Raw genomic sequence first — 27,796 nt, 5'->3', positions numbered from 1 at the left:
AATTAATCGTATTTAAATACAATTTTCAAGGTTGGTTATACCACATCATAGGTATGTTTCAGGGAATCACCAGATTAGACGTCACGTAACCCAGTAACTGTAACCATTAGAATTGAAAGATGTTACACCTTGCACGCTATATATAAAATTCACTCTATATTTTTATCTGAATGTATATATTTCAGCATTGATCAGCAGCTCACCGGTATGAACCCTAAATTTCTTGCAGTGTATCATGTTACTTAGCCACTAAATCCAGTAAATTTGTTCACGATTTATTTTTTTCATTGTTCAATATATATTTCTTGCCATTAGAAGTTCTAGAGGTCAGTGGCGGATCTAGAAACGAAACTAAGCCGTAACGTTTTATAAATAAGTCGTAACGTAATCGAAAAAACGTCAAATTTTTCCAAAATTTACACTAATTTTTCCAAATTTTTCCACGCCAAGTCGTAGCGGAGGTTGCCCCCCAGTAAGCCTTATGTCCGCCACTGCTAGAGGTTGCATGCAACCTGTTTGAGTTTTGTTTATTCTTTCGAATTTCTAAGAACCCAAAATACGTTCAAGTTTTCAACTTTCATGTGAACGAAAATTTGCCGAGTTACTTCAATTTCTTGAGCGCATTCGGAATCAGTCCGTGTCAAGCAATAAAACGAGCATGAAATGTGTAAAACCTTGATACGGGTTTGGGGGAATATTGTAATTATTTACTATCAGAAAACTAGGTATATGCGGCTCCAAATAGCCTTTGCGACCAAAATTGTGGTGACAAAAATCTAAATGGAAATCTCATTTTGTGACTAATTAGGAGCTGATCATGAATATTATTTTGCCATTAGCCTAGTGGTATCTTGGGGGTGAGATAAGACTTTGGACCAATAGGTCCTGGGTTCGATTCTCATAAGGGGGTTTTTCGCATATTTATTGGGTTTTCTCCTGAATTGGTGTATAGGCTTTATGCCTAGTGGAGATGGATATGATCGGGTGGTTCCGCTGGTGGCACGATGATACTCTAGTGGTCCGTCAGTGATCCAAATTTGCCGTTCAAAAAAAAAAAAAAAAAAATTAGTGACCCCTTTTTTAAGGATGAGTGTTTCTGTGATGACTAGACATATTTGTTTTTTGCCTTTTGTTCTTCTTATCGGATATCCTCTAACATTGCACAAAATAAACGCCAGAAATTTGGGGGAAAAAATACATGTTAAACCAGAACACCTCATATTTAAAGTATACCGTTTTAAATGTCAATTTACAATAGTCCAACAATGGTTTATATTTATTGTCCATACCCTTTTATATATATATATAATTTTTTTTTGAAGAAAATTAGCGACTTTTTATAAAACAATATTAAAAAAATAATTTTTTTTGTGTGTTTTTAGATTTTTTTTAGTTATTTTTGGTTGTGTTCACATTAATTCTCACGGTTCTCATAATAAAGGGTGGTTTCTAACGGATCAATCTCCTATATATATATATATATATATATATATATATATATATAGGTAGAGGATCCTGTAAAAAGTGCTCAAAGTGTAAGAAGTGTGAGAAGTGTATTATAACACTATATATAATACTATATAACACCATATAAATACCGTATAACAATATGTAACACCATATAATACCATATAACACTATGTAACACTATATATCATTATATAACAAATATAACACTATAGTTTGTCTGATAGCATGTCTATGATAGATGTATAGTGTTATATTTGTTATATAATGATATATAGTGTTACATAGTGTTATATGATATTATATGGTATTACATATTGTTATACGGTGTTTATATGGTGTTATATAGTATTATATATAGTGTTTTAATAAACTTCTTACACTTCTCACACTTTAGGCCCTTTTTACACTATCCTTACCCTATATATATATATATATATATATATATATATATATATATATATATATATATATATATATAGTGGAAGGTTCAAATGAGAAGAAAATTTTTGTAAGAATAAAAAGAATAAGTTTTAAACCAATAGAAATGCTCCATTTTAGTTCATTTAATATGTGTATTTAATGTTATTAATAAGGGCATATAGGTAAATTTCTAATTGTAATTAATTAGCTAATTTATTAAACTTGTAACTCCCATTTTAAATATACTCTTTCAAGATAAAATAATTTAGGGTGAATGACAATTTTCGACATGTGTAGGATAAATTTTAGTATGTGAAGGATAAATTTTAGTATGTGTAGGATAAATTCTTAAATGTGTATGATAAATTTATATATGCGTAGGGTAAATTTCGGTAAGTGTAAGATATACGTAGGATAAATTTTGAAATGTGTAGGATAAAATGTTTTTTTTTTTGTTTTTTTTAATGAGAGATAACATAATTAATGGGAGGAGTTATAAACTATTTAATGTTTTACCATTATGCCCTTTCTTCTTTTTCTTCTCACATTAAATTTCTTCTCAAATGAACCTTCCCCTATATATATATATATATATATATATATATATATATATATATATATATCCTTGATATGTATTTGTAACAACGATAAATTTCAATTAGCAATATTTTAACAATGGTTTATATATTGTCCATACCCTTCTTATATATATATCCTTGATATGGTTTTTGTAACAACGGTATTTATCATTTTGTTTGCTTCTTAATTACTCGACTAATGATATTTTAATCGCAGATTAACTTGTAGGTCAATAACATGGGAACTAAATTGGACACAATATCAACTTTCTTTCTCTTATCGACCTTGCTTTCTGCTCCAATATTTTCAACATCGAATGATGGGCTAATTAGAATCGAGCTGAAAAAAGAGAAATTTGATGAAAAAAATAGTGTTGCTTCCAACCTCGGGTTGCATGAGGGCGATTATTTAAAGACCGCTATTAGGATGTATAGACAAAGTGTGAGCAAACTTGGTGATCACCAAGAGTCTAGTATCATATCATTGAACAACTATATGGATGCCCAATACTTCGGTGAGATTGGTATTGGCACCCCACCTCAGAAGTTTAAAGTCATCTTTGATACTGGTAGTGCTAACTTGTGGATACCGTCGTCCGAATGCACAACTTCTGTAAGCTAGTCATACGTATATACATAATTACTTGTACGTAATACTTTAAAAACATTATGTAGAGACAAAGAGAAATGGTTTTTTTTGTCAAAGTTAAGGTAATGAATATACATGTGTATGCGATTTTGGTTTTGACCTTCTATATTCATGCATATGCTAATTATTACATCTAGGATATCAACACAAGTTTAATGTGCTAATCATGCAGGTATCATGCTTAATGCACTCAAAATACGACTCAAGTCAGTCAAGCACCTACAAAGCAAACGGTTAGTGTTCCAATTTCCCACTATGATAACTTGAAAAATGTATCATTGCAATTAGTTCTGTGATCAGTCCATGATATTGAGTAATAGTCAAATCAGTCCATGATAATTATAAATGTTACAAGATACTATTTTATTATTAACTGTACATGGAAATTACTAAAAAAGAAAACTGATGGCACAGCCATATAACTCCTTGTACCGAAGAAATCCGTCATCGAGCAGGGTTGTTGACCTTTGCTGCTCATACCCTTCCCATGTATTTTCATCTTGATAATAAGTTATATCATATTCACAATAGGTCTAAACACAGACAAGTTCTAAAACATAAAAGTTTCACAATCCCAAAGCATAGACACACAAGTTTCACAATCCCAAAGCATACAAACACAAGTTTGACAATGCAATACTTGTTTACATACATACACGGGCGCCAAATTGTAAAATTAGATTTCCATATACAAAACAATTTAATTAAACATGCAACATTTACCAAACATACAAATTAACCAAACATACAAGTACCAACAACCATAAAACTAAAACAACATATAATTTGAGTTCCATTTACATGTTCCATATAGATATAGAGTTCCATATACATGTTCCTATACACAAATTAGAGTTCCATATACAAGTTCCTACACAAGAAAATAGAGTTCTGTATACAACTTCCTAATACATAAAATTGTCATAAGTGATAGAAACCATAATTCACACTACATCTAAAATCCATCACAAAATCCCCAAAATCAATATACATACATATAAAAGTCACATACTTATAAATGCACAAACATACACAAAGTAAATGAGTGAAAGAAGGAAACAAATTCAGTCATGCGACAACTAAATTAGGCGGTAGAGATCAAGTGAGAGTTGGATTAGGTTGTGGAGGTCCGACGAGGGCTGGATTCGCCAATGGTGATTAAGGGAAATCTAGTGAAGGGGTTGAGTGACAAAAAATGAGCAGATTGATGGCTCTTTTGATATAGGAAGTACCAACAAGTTTATGGACATCATCTTCATATGGTATTTCCTCTGTACCCTATCGGTAATCACCGACAGATTAAAGATAATTCCTTCTGATTAAAAAGTCTTTTTGGAAGTTAATGAGCCTTGTCGTTTGTTAGAGACTTAGTGTTGGTTACACAAAGCAACATTGGGTCATGACAAACATTTTCTATTGAATTACATGCTTATAATAAGTCTTATACTTAAGGGTCTTAAGGATTAGGCTGAAACTCTAATGACCCAAGTTAATGGCGACACTAGGCATTGCCATGTGTTGATAAGTTGTTTTAGGTTATATAGAGTTATATTAAGTCATAAAACGCCATTTTTAATTACATGTGTCTAATGTTGGGTACACTAATGGATCATAATGAGATTTGTCATTTGCTAATGAGTTGTTTTAGGTTATACGGATTTACATTAGGCCATAACAAGCCATTTTGTGTTAATTGACATGTCTATGATAATCGATATACTAACGGGCCTTGTTAGTGAGTTTTTAGGTTATATGATGTCACATTAGGTTATAACAAGCTATTTTGACTTAAATTACATGAGTATGATGATAAAAAAAAACTAATGGGCTTTTATGATCTTTGCTATATGGCGATCAATATAGTCATGGGCTTTAATGGTCTATGTGATGTGTTGTTGACTTGTTTTAGGTTATACAGACCCGTGTCACGTCATAACAAGCCATTTTGTGTTAAATTACACGTCTATTATGATCGTGGATGTACAGTGATGCATGTTAATTGGTCTAGTCATGTGTTAATGACTTAGTTTAGATTCCACAAAGCCACGTTGAGCTATGACAAGTCATTTTGGTATTAAGGAAATTTGTTTGATGATTAGTACACCAATGGTCCTTAATGGACCTTGTAGTGTGTTAACGACACTAACATGCCTTAATGATTAGTTTATAAAGTCACTAATGTGTGTGTCGATTACTAGATATCAAGACTAACATGACTTGTTGTAGTTATAACTATTGAAAGCAAAGAAATTACTCATTTTTTTGTTATTATATATTGGTTTGAAATGGTTGATGTTAGGTTGATAATTGTGGTGGCTTTTTCTTGTTGTATATAAAACATATTATGATAGATCAACTGAATCCTAACCTTTCTTTGGAAGACTAACTTCATACAAAACATTACTGTGTTATCATATTTCACATGTTCTTCATGAATTAAATTTTCATCCCTAATACATCAACAACTCCGTTCTTTGTATGATAATCACAACATGATTTGATTTATTACTAGAACCTTTTGTAAGTCCATCATTTTCCTTTCCTTAAGCTTGTCATGTAACTTAACCATAAAACATATTATATAATATGTGGTTATGTTTTTATTCCTTTCGAGACTGTCTTTTAACAATGTTACATCGTATATCTTTTCAATTTCAAACGTATTAAAACATATGCGCATTGGATTAGATTTAAGTGACCATTTTGCTTATTTACAAGAACTAATTCATTTTCCTTCTTGAGTTATGCCCTTAACATCTTATGGCTACTCATAGTCGTTTTCCACAACTTTGCTGAATCATCCTAGAAAGTCTTTCCTTCAAATACACCAATTGTCATTGTTTTTTAGCTTAGGTAGTTGTAAAAGAAATATGCATATGTTCATCTATATTATCTTAGTCACCATATAACTAACTAGAACGTAACCCTTAAACTCTTAAGTCACCAACATAAAATTATTTGTACAATATAATAAACACAATCCAATCATTGTTGAATATCTTAACGTATTATCTTTTTCCAAACATTTTAGTGGCCCGAATCAAACTATATGATTTGAGTATTTTGTAAAAACACTAAAAACAGACAAATTACTTCAAACTCTAATGTATAGTACTTTCATATTACAATATTTAGAATTGAGAATGAGCTATATCTATATAACTCATCAACAGAACAAAGTTGGTAGTTTACTAGTACTAAAATAAACACTTATTCTAGAAAGATCAACACTAACAATTGATCATAACAAAACTAACCATTGATCATAACAAAACAAATAACTAACATAATCCTGTTAAGTGATAGGCTAGCACAAATAGACAAAACAACATCATGCGACAACACGGACAACAACAATATCAAAGACAATTGTCAGTAGTGGAGAATAGTCGGCGCACTACCTAACACTGTTGAGGTGGAATAGATCTATAGTACTATTGAAAATCAGCAGTATGCATGATACTTCTGCAGTCAACTTCAACGCCCCTAGACTTTCAGCATCAGCAACATACTTTAATATCGGTTTAGCTCAACACTTTGGTGATCATCAACCTTAATAACACTTAACAACCTTTCATGACCACTAAAGCCAACGAGTTGATTAATTTGTAATTAATCTTAAAGTATATAATGTAGACTTATCCTTGTTATTATTAGTATTAGTTTTATTGTACTTATATGCTAAGTATATCCTAAGTTCCATTGTTATGTTAGTTATAGAACATTATTGCAGATACCACTATAAAATGTTCAATCATTAGAGACACACCCTTTCATAGTATATAGAGCTATATTTATATGTAAACAAAAATAATTTTTGTTGTATGCTATAATAATAAAATATGTTTATTGTGTATTTTTACTCTTGACCAGTTGCAATTTAGTTTATCTTCTATCCATAATCTTGATATATGGTACAAGTAGTAAGTTTATCCATATTCGATAGATACATAGAAGCAAACCAAGAAGATCAATGGCCGCAACCAAAGAATATTTATGCAATATGTTTCTACAAACAATTTCTATATACATCTTTCTACAAGGAAATCCAAAGCCAAAAAAAAGTCGTTAGATCAAGTATTATGTTAATCAACCTAGTGAATGTAATAAAAAAAATAATTTAGAGAATAATATCAACAAATCAAGTAATAATCAAATTTGAACCACCTGGGATAAAACAATCATTGCCCATCATATTAATAATAGAATAACCGAGAAACATATTTTATGTTGAACACTCAATGTAAGAACAATAAATTTTTCAGGCGAAGTATCTACCAATCGATCAAAATTCTTTTTGTTAAAACAAGAATAAGTCTTACAAAAATAAAGAGGGAACAAATAAAAAGGATATACATTGAAACATACAAACGCCAAACCAACTAGATAAGAACTATTTTGGCATATTGGAAGTTCTAGAACTCCACCAGAAAAAGAAAAATAAATGAAGAAGAGGACTTTAAATTTTAGTCCAAACAAATATGATATTGATGAAGATGCGAAGTTATTCTTGATACTAAGCTAATAGGTCCATAAATATATATGATGAAAAGAACACATTATTCATGGAGGACAAAACCATAAAAAGATAGCAATTATATGAGTAAAACTTATAGTTATGGAATTCTACATGGCGGCAAAGTTTGAAGAACACAAACGCAAAGCCTCCAAGATTGGTAATACATGGAAAAAAATAAAAAAGTTAATGGATGCAACCTCAAGTTCGAAAGAACATGAGAAACAAGTTTGTAAAAAGATTTAAAAACCGGGTTGGGACTCAAAGATTAATCCGTAAAACACCAAAGGATAACAAGAAAATTGCAAAAACAATTTGGGTGTCGAAGATTAGTCAACAACACATCAATGGACAACAACAATATGCAAAACTGGTTAGAATTTAAACCTTAGTTCACAGCACATAAAAGAATGAAAATACAATAAGCATTATCTCCGAAGTTTATAATGTAAAGTCATCAAAGAATAAGTTTGCAACAAAGAATATAACTCTAACGTTGGGGGTGTGTTAAAATATATAATCTAGACTTATCTTCCTCCTCCTCCTCCTCATTATTATTATTATTATTATTATTATTATTATTATTATTATTATTATTATTATTATTATTATTATTATTATTATTATTATTATTATTATTATTATTATTATTATTATTATTATTATTATTATTATTATTATTATTATTATTATTATTATTATTATTATTATTATTATTATTATTATTATTATTATTATTATTATTATTATTATTATTATTATTATTATTATTATTATTATTATTATTATTATTATTATTATTATTATTATTATTATTATTATTATTATTATTATTATTATTTATTATTATTATTATTATTATTATTATTATTATTATTATTATTATTATTATTATTATTATTATTATTATTATTATTATTATTATTATTATTATTATTATTATTATTATTATTATTATTATTATTATTATTATTATTATTATTATTATTATTATTATTATTAATGGTGGTATTGGTGGTGGTCGGAGCAGCAGTAGTAGAATTATAGTTATACCCTAAGCAAAATATATCCCAAGTTATATTACTAAGTTGGTTATATGTAGTTATTCCAACCACCACCTGAAAGAGTACACCGGTTGGAGACCCATTCATTTAGTATATATGTAAACAAGAATTGTTGTTGTTGTTGTTGGGTGTTGTAGTGATAAAGTATGGTTATTGTGTGTATATCCTCTTCACCTATTGCAACCATTTATCTTCTATCCATAGTCTTTGTTTCCGATGCAAGTATCATATTCATCCATATTAGACAATCGTAGTAAATTTCTAAATTTCTGATGGTCATACAATTAAATTAAGACCTCAACCGAACATTCTCTTTTATAAGCCTGAAGTTTGTTGAATGTTCCATTGACTTTATGTCTGAAATCTACATTGCCTTAGGTTATTTTGTTAACCCACATTGTTGCATGGAAATCTTAAACCAATAAGTATTCAAGTTGTCTACAAACATTTACTATTTGGAAATGGTGTTTCTTACACATATTGGTTCCATTCTTATAGGGAGACATGCTGCTATCAATTATGGAAATGGATCATTATCAGGGTACTTTAGTAAAGACAATGTAGAAGTTGGTGATCTGGTTGTTAAACATCAGGTGAATTTAAAAACTTTTCCCTCAAGTTTTGTAATTGGATGTCAATTTTTTAAAAGGTTGAAGTTGATGATAAACGAGATCCATAAAATAATCAGGAATTTATAGAGGTAACAAAAGATCCCAGTGTGACGTTTTTGGCGGGGAAGTTTGATGGTATTCTTGGGCTTGGATTTAAGGAAAACTCAGTTGGCAATGCTATCACAGTGTGGTATGTTATTAGCGTATATTTGGTGACTATATATCTTGAAGCATATGAACAAGGGAAACATATATACTTTTCAACTTTGGTGGTTGGTGCCACTCATGCGACATTTAAAAATTAAACACTTATGTTTTCTAGGGACAATATTGTCAGTCAACATCTAGTTAAGCATCATGTGTTTTCACTTTGGCTGAATCGCCAGTCTGAAGACAGTGAAGGTGGTGAAATCGTGTTTGGTGGTTTTGATCCAAAGCACTACAAGGGGAAGCACACTTACGTTCCAGTCACACAAAAGGGTTATTGGCAGGTTTGACTGACTAGTCTTTATACATACATTCATACATACACATATGTTTACATACCCATTTACATATATGGAGAGCCTTTGGATACAAAGTTTAGGTAAGTGATAAAAATAATTGATCACACTATTTCAATAGTTACGACTATTTCAACAGTGATGATGGTGTGGCAAAATCACAATGAACTTAAGGCCGCTTAAAAAGAGTATAGAGTGACTTAACGCTCATTGTTGATTGTCGTCTTTTTTTGTTTAATTCTAGTTACAACATTATTAATTCAAATGACTGCTATATACTTTATTATAATTTTATAAATTTCTACAATAATCAAGAATTTTATTATTTTTAATTTCTGTAGTATTGTTATTTTCTATATATTCGCACCATGTTTTCTTATGTATATTTGGAGAGAATCATGTGAAAACTACTTAAATGTGAGAAAAAAAAATCCAAAAAAAAAAGATTAAAAACACATAAAACTTTTTTTAACATTTTTTTGCTATAAATCTATCATTTTTAAGATAAAAAAAATTTGAAAAAAAAAACAAATTAGTATTACAATTGTGCAACATATGTTATGTTGTACATGCATTCTAGACTTAACGTTTAGGTTTTAATTTGATGGTTAGGTATTTTATTTATTTATTTATTTATTTGGCGGGGGGGGGGGGGTTAGGTTTAGGCTTTAGTATTTAGGTGGGGGTTATTTATTTTTTATTTTTTTTGGATCGGGGTTTTGGTTTTTGGAGGGTTTAAATTGTGGGGTGGGGGGGGGGGGTTAGAGGGTTTAGGTGTTTTTGTAGTTTTACACATTTGTAATACTAGTGTTTTTTTATTTTTTTATTTTATAAGTTTGTTTTTTTTTATATATTTTTGTTTTGTCACTTAAATGAGTTTTCTGATAATCCTTATATATATGTTGAGGATAATTCACAAACCACTATTTAGAGGTTGAGTACTTTGAGAAATAGTGTGAACAAAAAAAAACTACTTTAAAAAGCTTAAAAAGCACACAATTTTTTTTAATTTCCAATAAAATCGAGACTTTTATTAAAATAAAAAATCTTTTTTTTGAATTTTTTTATTAATTAAAATTCTCAATTTTAATGAAAATTAAAAAAATAATTGTTTTTAGCATTTAATTTAGAATTTAGCTTTAGAGTTTAATTTTAACTTGGGTGGGGGATAGGGGTGGGGTAGGGGTTTAGGTTATCGGGTGGTGGGGTGGGGGTTCATTGTTTATGTCTTATTTATTTATTTTGAGTTTATTTTGTTTTTGTTCACACTAGTTTTCAAGTTCTATTCTTAAAATTTGTTCTCGCATAAACTCTATATATATAGTCTTAGGATCCTGTAAAAATGACACTTTTCGGGAGAAGTGTGAGAAAGCATAAGGATTGACATGTAGGCATTGTATTTTAGACTTGGTTATAATGGTTTGGGTTGTTTTGTCAAGAAAAACACCAAACATAACAATAAAAGACACAATGCAATGAATTTTAGGCTTAAAACTTATAACACCATGCCAAGAATGTTAAGTAGTGAATTTTTGTTGTGTTTTAAATTACATGCCCGTAATACATTGTATTGTGTTTTAAATTTTTATGTTTGCTGTTTTTCTTACCAAAACATCATGCCTAAGTCCAAAACATAATGTCTACATCTAGTTAAGCATCATGTGTTTTCACTTTGGCTGAATCGACAATCTGAAGACAGTGAAGGTGGTGAAATCGTGTTTGGTGGTTCAAATCCAAAGCACTACAAGGGGAAGCACACTTACACTAGTACAGAAGTGAGCATTAGACGCGGTTAAAATAGTTTTTAGTCGCGGTTTCTAACCCTGACTTAAAATGCCGTGGCTAAAAATGTATTGTTTATAAGACGCGGTTTGCTGAACCCCGTCTTAAAATAAACCACCGCGACTAAAAAGATGTTCATACTTTCACAGATATATTTTTAGTCAGCATTATGAACCGCGACTTAAAATCGTTTTACAATTTTAGGAAAAGTTTTTAGTCAGTGTTAGATGAACCGCGACTTAAAGTCGTTTTACAATTTTAGGAAAAGTTTTTAGTCAGTGTTAGATGAACCGCGACTTAAAGTCGTTTTACAATTTTAAGAAAGGTTTTAGTCGGTGTTGGATGAACCGCGACTTATAACCAATGTTGTAAGTGCTGTCAAATTTCAAAACAAAAATTTGTAGTAAAAAAGAGAGGTAAAAATGACATAATATGCAGTAAAAAAAAATAATCTCCACTCCAATATAGACGTCAAATCCAATCAATCCTTTTATATATTCAACGTAGTCAAATCTGGACAAGTAAAAAGTGACCCAATACACATTCAACCCGAACAAACTATATTTAAACTAAGGAATGCTCAACCCATCAAATAAAATTGGCATCAATTCCTTCAACGTCTTTTCTATATCTTCATCTGTAGCCACTTTAGTGTCGTTCCACATCTAAAAAATAGAAAATATTATAATTATTAGAAATTAGTTAACATCAACGAACAAATTGTTACCAACACATAACTACACGTATGTGTGTGTGAGCATTTTTGCGCATGTTATCTTGTATATACTTATGCACATCTAAAAAATAATTAAGAAATAGACTTACTCTGGGAAATTGCTTTTGATACACATTGACAAAGTCGAACATAGATTGAAGAAGTATATAGCCGCATTCCCATGTCTCAGCTTGTTGATTGCACTACAATAAATTAACAATCATTATTTATTCAAATTTTTGAAAATCAAACTAGAAATAGAAAACAAACTTACATTAACCATATCAAATGTGGGCTTTATTGGCAGCAAGGCGCTTTCAATCACACTTGTAAGAAGATAGCGGCTAGGATTCTTGTTGCCCTTTTTGAATAGTGAATCTAAAATATATACCTGTCGTACTTTTACGACAATAATAATAATAATAATAATAATAATAATAATAATAATAACATAGAATAAGTAACACATACTTTAGCTTCCTCCGTATTCTTCATTTCAACGAAAGTGTCCCACATCTTTGGATTAAAAAAAGTTTTATCGAGACAAGGATTTTCCCCTGTCCTTTGGAATTTCCTCCAAAGATCCTTACTGATATAACCCGTACGCATATTTTTAGCTCTTGTAACGGTAATTTCCTCGAGACTGTCATCAAGATGCCACTCTTTCTAAATATGTACAAATAAAAAAGTTAAACATATAAAGTAACTAACATGTATTTTATATTTCAAAAGATTTACATAACTTTAAATGAAATACCTGAACATACAACCAAAAGTCTTTCCATTTTTGCTTATCGAAGTCCTTTGACGAGATCCAATATTCTGGAAAAGTTGATCTCGCTGCCAGTCCAAGCCAAGAATCAAAACTTCTTCCTTTTTTACCTATCGGTAGATTATTTTGATTCACCTCAATGTACATGTCCTCCGGTTTTAGGTTCTTGCACTTAGCAGGACCGCGTTTACCTCTACCACGCTTAGCAGACCCGGATCCGGGTTCCGAGCTGGATACCATTCCTGTTTGTTTCATTCCCACCATAATACCAATGTGGTTAGAGATCTGAGTGAATTTAGATTTATTATACTAGTGGGAAACCCGCGCGTTGCAGCGGAGCTTACAATATGGGCAGGAACATAATTCAAACAAAAAAAATAAAGATAACAATATATAGGGCATGAATCTATAAAAAATTATATACGCACCTACGCTTGATGGGTACAACAGATAGTTAAATGATAGTAGGCTATGTTCTATATACCTTATGTCACAACAGAATGTTTAGAGAAGTCGTAATTTTACATTAAATGTAGGAAACGGAAATTGTAATAAAAAAACCAAAAGGTGATGTTAATAAGGAAAGATTAAAGTTATATTTTTTAACCAATGTAATGAAAGTACTTGAAATAAAATCGACTAATCCTTGGGAAAAATGTACAAATTTAGACAACTCCATAGATTTTTTTCTTTTATAAGTAACCTAAAACATAACACCTACTTAAAGCAAATACATGGGATTATCGGTTTCCATTTGTCCATTTAAAATCCTTGCAACAACATGTGCACCTCCATCACCTTAAAACACCATCAAAAAAGCATTACCAAAATTGTTAAAAAATTAAGAAGCTGCAAAAGATAACTTATATCATAAATTAAAATGTAAGGATGGGGGATGGGCTAGTTACTGGTATCTTATATATATAAAATGACAATATAAATATCAAACAAACAAAAGCATAGACAGTTAGCATTATCTCTAAGTGAGAGCTGAATTAATGGAAGTATGGAACACATGAACCACAAATTCACAAACATCACAAATTAACAGAATCATCTAAGTGGCTCCTCAACACCTTAATTCATTCATCATTTAAGTCACTACCCGACCCGACCCGCAACCTAACATGTACCCAGATCCGGATCCGGGTTCCGAGCCGGATACCATTTCTGTTTGTTTTATTCCCACAATAATACCAACGTGCAACAATAGATTCTCAAACAACCATATTGGACTAATATATCCAAATTAATTGAAAATAATAAACAACACCGGGACCACAACCATACACGTGCAATAACTTGTTTAAATCAATTATATATAAGCATTCATACATATACATGCATACAAAAACAGCAATTCGCAAGCTATCAAAGATGATTTGGAACCACAAACAATCATATATACCCTAATATACAACCAAAAATACAAAGAATCTTACCTAATCAGTCGTTGGTGCTGAGAGAGGGGAAGGGGGCCGGCGTTGGTACTGAGGGAGGGGATGGGGACGGCGGATTGGAGCGGAGCTTGGTGGAGATGACAACCTAAAGAGGAATGCCGACACAACAGCGGATTAGAGCGTAGCTTGGTGGGGATGACGGATTGCAGCGATGGGGATGACGACAGTCGATGGGGATGACAGCGGTTAGATGGCGTCGACAGTCGTTGGGGACGACGGCGGTTAGATGAGCGACGGTTTCTTCTGCAAAGCGGATTTAGGTTTTGAATGGAGGCAAAGGGGTTTTGGTTTTTGAAAGGGCTTTGGATTTTTTGTTATCTAAAAGTTGGAGAAGTTGAAGGAACATCTGAATTATTTTTATGATTATAAAAGTTTTTTATGTTATTATTAAGTTTATAAGTTAAAGGTCTTTCTTCAACTAAAACGTAGAACATGTTCCGTTAAAAAAAGTTTAATTTTTTTTTATTTTTTTATGCATATGATTATTAGTAGGGGTGTAAACAAGCCCAGAGGCTCGAGAGCTACTCGTGAACGGCTCGGTTAAAAGCTTGAACGAGCCGAGCCTTAACGAGCCCGCGCCCGAGCCCGCGCCCGAGCCCGAGCCCGAGCTCGAGCCTGAAATAGAGCTCGTTTTTTATCGAGCCCAAGCTCGAGCCTGAAATACAAAGCTTGTTTAGGCTCGTGAGCCTAAACGAGTCCATACAAAATTTTATTTTTTTATGTATAATATATTAATAATTATGAGTAGTTGTTTGATTTAAGATACAAATAACCATCTTTTTTATTTAAAAAAAGCAAAATTATAACTAAGAAAAATAAAATATTAAATATATTAAAAGATTGCTATAATAGTTTGACCGACTCCTGAATTATCTACATAAATATATTAAAAGATAGCTTAATTAAAAGAAATTTACATGTCACTTAATCAAACAAAACATAAATATATTAAATAAAAAGGAAATACGAAAATAGTTTCCACAACCGAATAATTATCGTGATCGGGAAGTCCTGCAAAAATAAAAGTATTAATAAGTTGATATATATCATAAGTTTAAATTAGAAAAAATATGTAATAATTTAAATCAACCTTTTTCTTTTGTTTAAGAGTGGTTCGTCAACGTACATCCCTTCGTAGTGGTCTGTTCTTTTATATGTAGCAGAATCATTAACTGCATCATTCACTGGTTGAATACCGACAGAAAATGGTGGTAGGTCGTCAAACTGGTTGTATTCTTCCTCGTCGATGACATTATCTACACCTAGTATACGTCGTTTACCCTGCAGTACGATATCCCATTTTGGTTTGCTCGGATCATTGACAAAAAATACTTGTGTTACTAGTTTTGCTAGAACAAATGGTTCAGATGCATAGCCATTTGTGTTACGATCCACAAGTGTAAAACCATATTTGTCCACTGTTACGCCTCTTTGATTATTCACCCACTTACATTTGAACAGAGGTATGGTTTCAGCGGTGAAACCATAATCCAATTCCCAAATTTCTTGTATGACACCGTAATAAGAGTCTTTAGCGATATTTATGAGTATGTCACGATTCGTCCTTTCGTATTGGGTCGATGTGGCTACTACTGTAACTCCACTATTCTGCATTGTACTTTTCTCATCTTGATCTTTGGTATAAAACGTATAACCGTTAATGTCGTACCCTTGATAAGATGTTACTTTAAAATTTGGACCCTTGCCCAACTTCTTCACAGTCATATCAAGATTATCTTGGCCATTTTCCGTTACCTTACTCTTCAACCAGCTAGCAAACTCTTCATTATGCTTTTTATCATACCAATATGTTGTCCTGCCCCGGTATGTCGATTGTAATATTTCCTTGTGTTCATTAACGTAAGGAGCAATACATGTCATGTGTTGTAAGACAACAAAATGCGCAAGTTGTAAAGAATCGTAACTTGGGGTTATTGTTTTCATACCAATAACCCCTTTCCCTTGAAGTCTACCTGAGTGACGAGATTGAGGAACACCAATACTTTTGACACCATCCAAATAACCTGTGAATAAGTTAAGCATTGCATTATAATTAATTTTAACAAAACTAAAATATTGTAAACGTTATGATATCATACCTGTGCAAAACTCATTCACTTCTTCAGAAGTATATCCTTCAACAATACTACCCTCGGGCCGATTACGATTTTTTACATAACCTTTTAAGAAACCCATGTATCTTTCAAAGGGGTACATGTAGCGTAGAAACACAGGACCGCAAGACTGAATTTCTCTTACGATATGGATCACCAGGTGAACCATCACATCAAAAAAGGATGGTGGAAAATACATCTCAAGTTCACAGAGTGTGACGATAATTTCTGTTTGCAAACTTTCTAGTGACTGAGGATTTATTATTTTCGAATGAATCGTGTTGAAGAACAGACAAAGTTTTGTGATTGTATGTCGGATCTTTTCCGGTAACGATCCACGGATTGCAATAGGAATCATATGTGTCATCAAAACATGACAATCATGAGACTTCATACCAAGCAATTTATAGTCTTTCAATGACACCAACCTTTTTATGTTTGCAGAATAGTTGGATGGAACTTTAATACCGTGTAAACATTCACAAAACATTTTTTTTTCCTTTGTTGACATTGTATAGCATGCCGGTGGCAGAAAAAAACCCTTAGGTTGCGCAACAGGATGGAGCCCTTCACGTATTCCCATTTCTTGCATATCTTTACGGATATTGATCCCGTCTTTAGTTTTCCCGGGAATGTTTAACAACAAGCCAAGCAAACTCTCACATACATTTTTCTCGATATGCATAACATCTAAGCAATGTCTAACTTGTAAATGCTTCCAGTAAGGCAAATCCCAAAAGATAGACTTTTTTTTCCAAATGCCTGGCTCCAAACGAGATTTTTTCCCCAACTCGACGTTTAAATTTCTGACTTTTGAGAACGCATCAAATTGTTTCCTTACTTTTCCGTGCTCTGGTTTTCCATCAAACTCTAGAGCTTTGTTCCGGTAAAGGTGATTGATTGGAAGGAATCTTCGATGGCCCATGTATACGGTTTTTTTGCAGTTATTTAACCACATTGAACTCGTGTCATCTTCACAAACAGGACAAGCAAGTTTACCTTTGGTACTATATCCTGACAAATTACCGTATGCTGGAAAATCACTTATGGTGCAAAAAATCATGGCATGCAAATCAAAATATTCTTTCTTATAAGAATCATACACGTTGACACCTGGACTCCATAGGGTTTTAAGGTCATCTATCAATGGAGCCAAATAAACATCAATGTCATTACCAGGTTGTTTCGGACCCTGAATCAACAACGACATCATTATGTATTTTTTTTTCATGCATAACCACGGTGGAAGGTTGTAGATGCAAAGAAGAACCGGCCATGTACTGTGGCGACTGCTCATGTTTCCGAAAGGGTTGATCCCGTCTGAGCTAAGTCCAAATCGTATGTTTCTAATCTCTTTGCCAAATTCTGGATACCTATTATTAATAGTTCTCCATTGGGGTGAATCTGCCACATGTCTTAATTTTCCATCATTTATACGGTCATCTGAATGCCAACGTAACAATTTTGCTTCTTTTTCGTTTGCAAATAACCGTTTCAGTCTCGGTATAATCGGGAGATACCACAACATTTTAGCCGGTGGTCCATTTTTCGTCACATCATCGTCAACTTCATCTGTTTCACTTTTACGCTTATACCTAGATGCATTACACTTAAGACATTTATGATGATTTTTGAACTCATTTCTATATAACATACAGTCATTTGGACATGCATGTATTCTTTCAACTTCCAATCCCATTGGGCACATCATTTTTTTTGCTTGGTATGACGAAAGTGGTAACTCGTTACCTTCCGGAAGCATGTCATTTAATAGCACTAATAGATCTGTGAAACTCTTATCGCTCCACCCATGTGTTGACTTCAAGATAGACAACCTTAAAACCGCACGAAGTTTGGAATATTTATTACAACCCACATATAATGGTTTTAACTCATCTTCAAGTAATTTCCTTAATTTTTCTTGCCCATTATCACCAACATTAGTCTCTAAATCATCATACATTTCATTGAAGTTGTCATTGTCTTCATTTAAAGTGTCATTTTCTTGATCAGTATCTTGTTCGTTGTTATATGTTTGATCGTTGTCTTCATTGAACGACGACGTGCCACGATTTGAAAGCGATTCCCCATGCTTTGACCAACAAGTATATCCAGGCACAAAACCATCTCTCAACAAATGAAACTTTATTTCTTTAATATCATGTTTCTGAAAATTTTTACACGATGCACAAGGACAAAAAATGAGCTGATCTTCGGCATTCACCCGAACCCGATGAGCTTCGGCGGCCTTAAGAAAACTTTGAACACCCATTATATAATTTGCACTAACAGGACTTTGTTTGTACATCCAATCGTCACGATCCATCTGAAATTAAAATTTACAAATAAATCGAGTGGCCAATTTTTGTTTCAACCACTTTTAGTTTTAAATTTTTATTAAATTAGCAGTGACTAAGTGATTTTAGTTCGGAAATTAAAATTTCAGTTGTTGCTACTTTTTAAAACATGTGTCCATCCAAAATATAAAAACAAACACATACATACATACAAATAAACGACTAGTAGAAACAAAAGTTTATATATGTTTCGACCAAAAACTAATAAATAACTTGCATATTTTTCGATTTTATGAATTGTCTATGAAATTTGATCGAATCCAAGACCTAATGGTCTCTAAGTCTTATCCTACCACTAAAAGATAATGTCGTTTTTAGATAAAATAAATAAAAGTTTGGGCTTATCTACATTGATGATGATGATACTAATAATAATAATAATAATAATAATAATAATAATAATAATAATAATAATAATAATAATAATAATAATAATAATAAATAAATAAATAAATATAGATTAACATTGACACCGACATCTGATGTTGGTAGATAACAAAATGACAGTTGGATCACGAAAACCCAGGAGGGTACCCAATTCATATATGGTAGCAAAGTCAAATTGGTTACAAACTGTGTGAACAAAAGATTATTTATAATTTATAATATTCTTTTGAGGTTGTATTTTTTTTTGTCCTCTAGCATATAAGGGTCTACAGTTAAATACAAAGATGAGGTCGTATTTTTAATGGGAAAATGTCGGCTGTGACAAATAGAAATTTTATCACGTGTTATAGTTATTTATTATCAGGCCTTTCTGTAAAAATAATAATAATAAGTATTATTGTTATCAATATTATTGATATTTTGTTACGTATGGCTATTGTGCATTTGACAATAGGAATTGAAGTAAAATCATAACAGATGTCAATAAAACAGTTATATCACATCAATGTAGATCCATCATCCACCACATAAAACACATGTATAATAATTTTGTAAAAGCAAGAAAAAATATATTACTATGATTCTACAATTAAACAGGATATTAATATCATTACAAAATTACTAACCTTTTAACTCTTGATGGTTATCAATGATGGGTTAAAAAATGTAGAATTTTGATGGAGATGATTGTTAAACCTGAGGTCGTTTACACAAGTGACGCACAACTCCAATTATACTCTTGCTTACAGCCTTTGAACAAAGAGAATAAACGTTATAGCACCAAAAGGAAACAAACTTTTTTTCTTATTCAAAACTCAACCTTGCATATTTATAAACCTAAGCTACTATCCTAATTAATTACAAACTTACTACAACTAGGAAACATGGTTTTTTATCTCTATCCATATACTTAAAAAAATCAAATAATATATATCTCTAATGGGTTTTTTAATTATATTTTAAGTCAGGGGTTTGTAAACACCGTCTAAAGCTATGTAAGCATATTTTAAGTCGGGGTTCGTGTCAAAAGACGTGATTTTTATTAGTGTTAAATTATATTTTAAGTCAGGGTTTGTAAAACACCGTCTAAAGCTATGTAAGCATATTTTAAGTCGGGGTTCGTATCAAAAGACTCAATTTTATTAGTGTTTAAAGGATATTTTGTTAGGATCCTGATTTTTAGACGGGGTTATGTGCATTACCGCGTCTAAAAACAAAATTGAACCCCGTCTAATGGTTACTTGTGTACTAGTGTTACGTTCCAGTCACACAAAAGGGTTATTGGCAGGTTTGATTGCAGTGGCAGATCTAGAAAACCTTCATCGGGGTAACGTCTTAAACGAAAGGGGTAACAAAATCGAAAAAACGTTAAAAAAAGGTCAAATTTTTCCAAAATTTACACTACCACCGGAGTGCCAAAGGGTAGCGGAGGCTACCCCTTCTCATATGATACATCCGCCCCTGTTTGATTGACTAGTCTTTATACATACATTCATGCCCAAGGACATGATGTATACATGTCACACTTCTCATGAAAAAGGTATTTTTTACAGGAATCTCTACCCTATATATATATATATACACACACACTCACACACCTGACGAAAATCATTACAGAACACTAAACTAAACTTTTACACTAAACTAAACTTTTGAGAGAACAAAAAGAAACTTTAAATCAGTTATATTTTATTAATTGTTCATATATTTTCAAATTCACTGGTCTTGCATTAATATGTGTATATTATGTAAATAAAAAACTATCAAACTATTTTTTTCATATGTTTTTACATTTGTATATTTATTTACACATAGCTTACATTTGTCTAGATAAGTTAACCTGTATGTGTATAGGTTATATAATTAGCGAAAACATCTCACTTTTTTGAGTTCCAAAGTGAGAAACAACAAACATTACATTTATAACACATTTTTAGTTCTTAACTTTATAACACCTTTTTAGTTCTTAGCTTTGATAAAAATGAGCGATCCATTTTGTTCGGCAGTTTTTCGCAATATATAGTGTTCTGCATAAAATATGTTAGAATTCTGTGTATAGAGAAGCTAACTAAATATAATGTTATATACTTAGTAATAAAAAATGTGTTCTTAAAAAAACTCATCTAATGTACTTGAATAGACACGCGTATTAGACTAGTTGAACAAAATACACTATAATCTACTAACACATACAGTCGTCAAGGTATGTCCTATAAATGAACTTTAACGTGACATATATAAATTCTGTTACATTAATTTTTAAAAGTTTTTTTTTTGTTTCAATTGGGTATCAATTGCCAAAAGTTGTCACAATTGACCCGCACAAGTTCGAAAGGTTTGGTGAGAGGGGAACTAATGCTACTAGTGTTGGATATGACTCAGAGTACTGCCTCGCTTAGTCCAGCTGAGCTCTACTATTAACTAATGAGACTTACGTAGAGTACAAGTACCAAAACAGAAAAGAAAGTGTTTTTGCGAGTAAGTACAAGCTTTTGCATCTTCTTTTCCGTTTACTAATTTGAGCTCTTCCTGTCGACCAGTGCGACTAGTCTTCGTGGTAGCGCTTCTTTTATTTGCTATTGAATCTGCTATTGAAGGAGTAAGCATCGTTCTTAGCATGCTTTTGGCCAGGAGTGGGTGCTGACACCCTGTAGCCTTATCCGCTCTTAGTAGTTTAGTTAGGGTGGTAGATTGCGTAGAGGTTTACTTTATTCTTGACTACTTTCTAGCTAGAAAGGTGGATTAACCTTGGAATGGAAACCTTTGAAATGATTTAGCTGGCAAAGAATTGAGGTATTCAACTGTCAAGTGCCCGAATCATAGCCAAACCCTTACTCAACCTACTGAACAGAAAGTTGTGCAGAGACCTTCATGTTTGAAACAGAGATCTAAAATGATATAAAAATGCCAGTCACATTATTGGGTCAGCAAAATCTATAGTAAATAGATTGAAAATGCTTTCTAATGAAGAGCTATACGTACTTGATGTCATTCTTCCCAAAGAATCAAATGCAGTGCCATGCCAAGAAAATATAGATAAGGTGAAACAAATGCATCACCATTCTTATGAAAATGAAGGAAAGTAGAAGGCTATTCAGGAATCTCCAAGCTTTGATGCTATAGTCAAGGGTAGTGAAAGTGGAGCAAGAGAGCAAGATGAATGTGCAGCTAGGAGAGCAACTACTGTTATATCTTTCAACTGATTGAGCTTCCTTAGCTGATTTGGCTTTCAGCACTGAGTTTCAAGACAAAGCGAGTTACAAGACTCTAGGACTAGGAAGTTTCTCTTTATCACGGGGCGCATTCGTCTATCGATCGTAGTCTTAGAAAAATGGATGGTAGTAAGGAGGGATCCTTTCTTTCTATCTTGATGAAGGCTAGAAATGACAAGAAACTGATAAATGTCACTAATCATCCAACTTTGATATTTAGGACATAGGTGAAGTTAGACTATTCTTTTTTTTCTTTTCAATTTAGATAACCTTTACGGATATAAATGAATCCGTAAGAAGCTATATTCATCTTGACTTCTTGACCAATCTATCGAACATAGAAGACTAAGTGTGTTTTACAACTTGAGTCCCATTACAACCGCATCATATACTTTAGGCTACTTTAGGCGAGGAAGGAAACTGACAGCTTGATGAAGAATGTTAGTTAGTTAGATTCGATTTAGTCTTGAGACAAGCTCGACTGGATAAAGACATGAAAAAAAAGACAAATCTTTCTATCTTAGTGCAACTGAACCCTGACTTGAGATGAGATTGAGAAGGCGAAAAAAGAGCTATAATTGTCTTATGCTGCTCTGAGATCGCAAAGTCATAAATCAGTCATTATATTGTCATCATGTCTCCTTCGGCAAATCTTGGAGGCCTGGAAGTCGTTGAGTTTTTCAGATAAGCCACCCAATTCTACTGAATCACATTTAAGACCCTTTCAGGTAGTTAGATTTGTAAGTTAGCGGGGATTTACCTATATGATCATCCTAGTCCTCAAGGATGTCCCTTAGTTTAGTTTTAGGCATGCACTAATAGTAGGTTACGATTCAAAAGAAAGAGAGATTCAAGCCAATCGATCGGCTAAGAAGAATATTCAAATTCGAAAGTATCATACAGTTGAAAAATGACAATTAAACTGTTTCCTTGATTGATAGACGGACATGAAAATTAGAAAGTGTCTATCTTAAATAGCAATCAAATGAGACTTCACTTTTCCCTTCGTAGAGCAGATCATGAATTGAAAAAGTTCTATTTTGGAAAAATGCTAATTCGTCAAAATGTAATAAGCTCATTAAATGTTCTTTAGCATTGTTAAATAAACATAGATTGCAATTAGAAATATATAAATATATTACTACATATAAAATTTGAGAACTATAACTTGGATTTTTTAACTTATTATATTTAACTTATTACATGTGTAATAAGTTAAACTTTTAACTTATTACATGTGTAATTGTGGTGCTACGTTAAAAACATATTACTCTACCCATTGTTAGATGTAAATGAAATCATAAAATATCTCTCTATGTGTGTATATGGATTACATTATATATATTAGATATTGGTTTACACTACATACATTAGCAATAAAAAATATACATATCTATTCTAATTCTCTTTGTTGTTTCATTCCTTGCTAGTTTGATATCGATGGAGTACTTATTGGTGGAAAACCTACAGGTATGCAATTGTAAGGTGTTAGAATCAACTATAAGTTGAATCTTCGTTCTTCAAACTTGAATGATTTGCCATGTTTTCTTGTAGGGGTTTGTAAGAGTGGATGTTCGGCAATTGCAGATTCGGGAACTTCATTCATAGCAGGCCCAACGGTTTGTACAATTCATTTTCTTTGTATTCTATTTTACTAAAAGAGTAAATTTGATTGTTTATCAAATGTTGATTGGAATGATGTTGATGATCCATTAGTTAGTATTCAAAAATTCTTGAAAGTAGGTGGTGATCGTATAACACTTGGTTAAGTGTGCTGGTTGTCTTTAATTTCAGAGTGTGATCACACTAATAAATCGTGCCATTGGGGCAACTGGACTTATCAATGTGTATTGCAAGAGTGTGGTAGAAGCAACTACTAACATGATATTTGATATGCTTGCATTTGGGGTAAACAACTTTCTATACACTAGGATTTAAGTAGGTTGGGATTCTATTAGTTGATCTACTTACATCCTCTCTTATTTTTCATGAAAATAGATTGATCCAAAGATGATATGCCCCATTATTGCACTTTGTCCTAGGAATGAAGATCTTCAAGTTAGGTTAGATTCGTATCTCCTTCTTTTGTTTGATTAACTTATGCATGATGACAATCTTTTCCTTTTCTCTTTCTTAATTTACTTCATTTTGAGCCTGATTAACATACTTAACTTTTCATAAAATCATACAACTCGGGCTTGCTTATACTTGTCTAGGGTGCGTCATTGACCCTAGGTTGTCCAATGCCATTAGAGAGGGAGAGAGAGAGAGAGATAGTTCTTACTTGAGGAGGCTCTTGATAGCCGCAATTGAGAAATAAGGAAGAGAGAGGGCCGGGTTCTTGAGCTTCCGGACTGTGCACCCACGATGCATAATCCCACAAATGCCCACGAATGCGGCTATGTTGTCTTAATTGGGCCCACCATGGCTTCAAAGTTTGGCCTGGGTTTTCCCTCGGGAAACCATACCACCGGCTGCCATTCACAGTCGTTATGCCACCACAAGAGCAGAACTCTCTGGCGTAACACAGTTCTGCGTAACACACGATGGGATGAAACCCGTGTGGGCTCAGGATAGAGTTTGGCACCTTTGTAAGGAGGTTAGACTCTATCCATCATTGCCTAATTCACCAAAGTCATACAAGTTAGGATTGAACTTGGGTGTCTGTTGAAAAACCCAAGTTGTATTATTATATAAGATCTATATCTAAATAGGGTATCACTATTGGAATAGTACATCAACAGTTCCATACCATGTACACTTTTAACAACTTGATGTGTTATTCTGTTGATCTTAATTACGCGATATGCAGCACTGGCATTGCAAGTGTTGTAGATAGGAGTGATGATGGATCAGCTGCATTAGAAATTAGTCAACTTACCCCTCCAACGTGTACTATCTGTAAGTTGATTCTTGGGTTTCTTCATGACACAGTGCCGATAAACCAGACAAAACAAATCGTTACAAAATTTGCAACCACCGTGAGTTTCTATTTTCATTACTTTTAATACAATTTGGCTTAAATCATTCTGTTGATTTTATGAGGGGTCCAATGTTGTAGATATGTACCTTGCTGCCAATGGAAGAGCCTGCGGTCGACTGCGCAAGACTTCCTTCAATGCCTACCATTTCGTTCATTATTGGTGGCAAAGAATTTAAGCTTTCTCCTGATGATGTAATTTCTACCTTTATTTGTTATCTCTGAGTAGGGGTGCTCACAATCTGGTTTTGACGGTTTTTAGTTTAAACCGTAAGTTGAACCATTAACAATGGTCTGTCACCATCATAAACAAAAACAAAACCGCTAAAACCAAACACCGAACCATACAAAACTTTTACCAACGGTTTGTCCTTATGGGTTGATTTCATAGTGTGGGGTTTGTTTTGACTTTACAAAAATAAAAAATGGGACTATGGGAGAATTTCTAATGCCCTCTAAAGTTGAACAATTACACATTTTCTCAAAACGTAGTTGTTCTTCAACCTTCATTTGGAAAATATTTAATTATTCAAGATTTAGAGGGGTATATCATGAATTTGCCCCTAGAAACGTTTCATAAAATACGATAATTAAACAGAAGCCAAAATACTAAAACCGTTAAAACGTAGAAGAGCAACTCCCTTTGTGTTGTTCAGCAAAACTCAATCATGTGTAGAGTTCAACATAACATAAATAAAGGCCGAATTAGTATAAACCATAAAGCAATCGTTAGTAAAATATTTTAAACAACTGACTTGAAAACCAAACCGATGAATGATCTCATTCTTTCACACCGAACCATGAATATCCCTATATATCTGTCACTTGCTGGAACTCGGTAGAAGACAGTTTTTTTGTATTACTTTGGCTATTATTTAAACTTCTTAAACACGCTCGCAATTGTTTTGCAGTACATAGTTAAGACTGGCAAGGGCGCTGATGTACAATGTTTTAGTGGTTTCGTTCCTTTGGATATTCCTCAACCCGATGGCCCACTTTGGTACGTGTGCATTTTGTGATCCATCCAAATGGAGGATTCCACTTCTAATTTTGGATAATCTAAACCCTTTCGAACTCAAGTTTAACATTTATTTCTTGATGCAGGAAAATGGGTGATGTTTTTATGCGTCGTTATCACACTGTATTTGATTATGACAATCTTAGAGTTGGATTTGCAGAAGCTGCGTAAATGAGAAGTTTATATCTTACCCTTAAGAGCATTAGATTGTGTGAACCATGCTTCTTTGTTCGTACTTAAAAAACAAGTTGATATGTTTAATATTTTGTGCTAAAAAGAATTAATAACGAGACTATGGGTTTAAATGTGGGTTTCGTTATCTCTTTCTCCCTGCCTCCTCCATGTTAAACGTACAATAATGTGTGTATTCGTCGTTTGTGTTTGTATGGATTCCGCACATACAAGCACCGCACATACAAGCACTGCACATAGTACATGTAGTGGATTCGTAGATCCGATTCGTTAAATGGACCTATAAGAAAAAGTAAAATTTTTAAAGCTCATCCGTAATCCGACCATAATTACCAACGAACTGCAAGTGATATTTAACTTTGCCACCCGCAATCCGTAGGCGAACTATGGTCAGTGGTTTGGAAGGATCGTCAACGGGTTATAAAATGTAGGTTAGTTGCAACTAAACTTTGGGAATCATAACTATACTTGGTCGGTTGTTACTCATCTATACTTGATCACGATTTGTCAACATTGGTCAATCATGGCTAACATTAGTCATTCTTGGTCAATTAAAACCATTCCCCCTTAATATTGGTTCGTTTAGGTCAATCATTATCATTCAGAACCTAAATATCGTTTGGTCAAATAGCAAAATCTTTGAAGTTAAAGTGTAGCTACCTTTAAAGCTCAAGGGTTAAAGCTTTGAGAGAAACATCACCTTTAAAAAATAAACTTTACTTGATCAATCTAGGTCAAGTATGGTTGTTTATAATCAATCACAATTATAGTTTGGCAATCTAGTTCTGAGCAATAAGGCCATGTGTAATAGTTCGTTTTGGGGCTCCAACTTTGAGCATAACGCCCCATAGCGCCAGTGAACACACCCCCTCTCATGCTAAACTGTTAAACATAACAAACAATATATACTGTCCACTGGCGAACTCCTATGTGGCGAAGGTTATGTGTGACGAAGATTGATTCTTCGTCACACACACACATCGACGAACTATAGAA

General features: G+C 32.6%; 1 protein-coding gene and 1 long non-coding RNA gene across 2 annotated transcripts; one reads left to right on the top strand and one right to left on the bottom strand.

The window, feature by feature from the left end:
• The first annotated feature begins 136 nt into the window (after nt 1-136).
• LOC110924656 (cardosin-F) lies at nt 137-26,927 on the top strand. Its single transcript, XM_022168648.2, has 14 exons — nt 137-205; nt 2,686-3,081; nt 3,290-3,350; nt 9,196-9,290; nt 9,386-9,498; nt 9,631-9,799; nt 24,041-24,080; nt 24,165-24,229; nt 24,405-24,518; nt 24,609-24,673; nt 25,423-25,591; nt 25,672-25,785; nt 26,502-26,590; nt 26,695-26,927. Exons 2-14 carry the CDS (start codon nt 2,707-2,709, stop codon nt 26,777-26,779), a joined length of 1,554 nt encoding a protein of 517 aa, XP_022024340.1. The 5' UTR covers nt 137-205; nt 2,686-2,706; the 3' UTR covers nt 26,780-26,927.
• LOC110921575 lies at nt 12,061-14,978 on the bottom strand. Its single transcript, XR_002582465.2, has 5 exons — nt 14,523-14,978; nt 13,066-13,322; nt 12,583-12,974; nt 12,419-12,511; nt 12,061-12,258 (listed from the first exon to the last, which is right to left on the bottom strand). It is a non-coding gene; the product is annotated as an uncharacterized LOC110921575 (long non-coding RNA).
• Nucleotides 26,928-27,796: the final 869 nt, after the last annotated feature.

This window comes from Helianthus annuus, chromosome 17, assembly GCF_002127325.2.
Source record: "Helianthus annuus cultivar XRQ/B chromosome 17, HanXRQr2.0-SUNRISE, whole genome shotgun sequence".
Classification (NCBI taxonomy): domain Eukaryota; kingdom Viridiplantae; phylum Streptophyta; class Magnoliopsida; order Asterales; family Asteraceae; genus Helianthus; species Helianthus annuus.
Note: the sequence above shows the minus strand (reverse complement) of the source record. Positions and strands in the feature narration are given on the sequence as shown.

Excerpts from the sequence above, each read along its gene's own strand:
- LOC110924656 (XM_022168648.2), top strand. The coding sequence starts at position 2,707 with ATGGGAACTAAATTGGACACAATATCAACTTTCTTTCTCTTATCGACC. Across the intron at positions 9,499-9,630 it reads GGCAATGCTATCACAGTGTG|GGACAATATTGTCAGTCAAC; the intron begins GTATGTTATTAG and ends TATGTTTTCTAG. Across the intron at positions 25,786-26,501 it reads TTAAGCTTTCTCCTGATGAT|TACATAGTTAAGACTGGCAA; the intron begins GTAATTTCTACC and ends ATTGTTTTGCAG.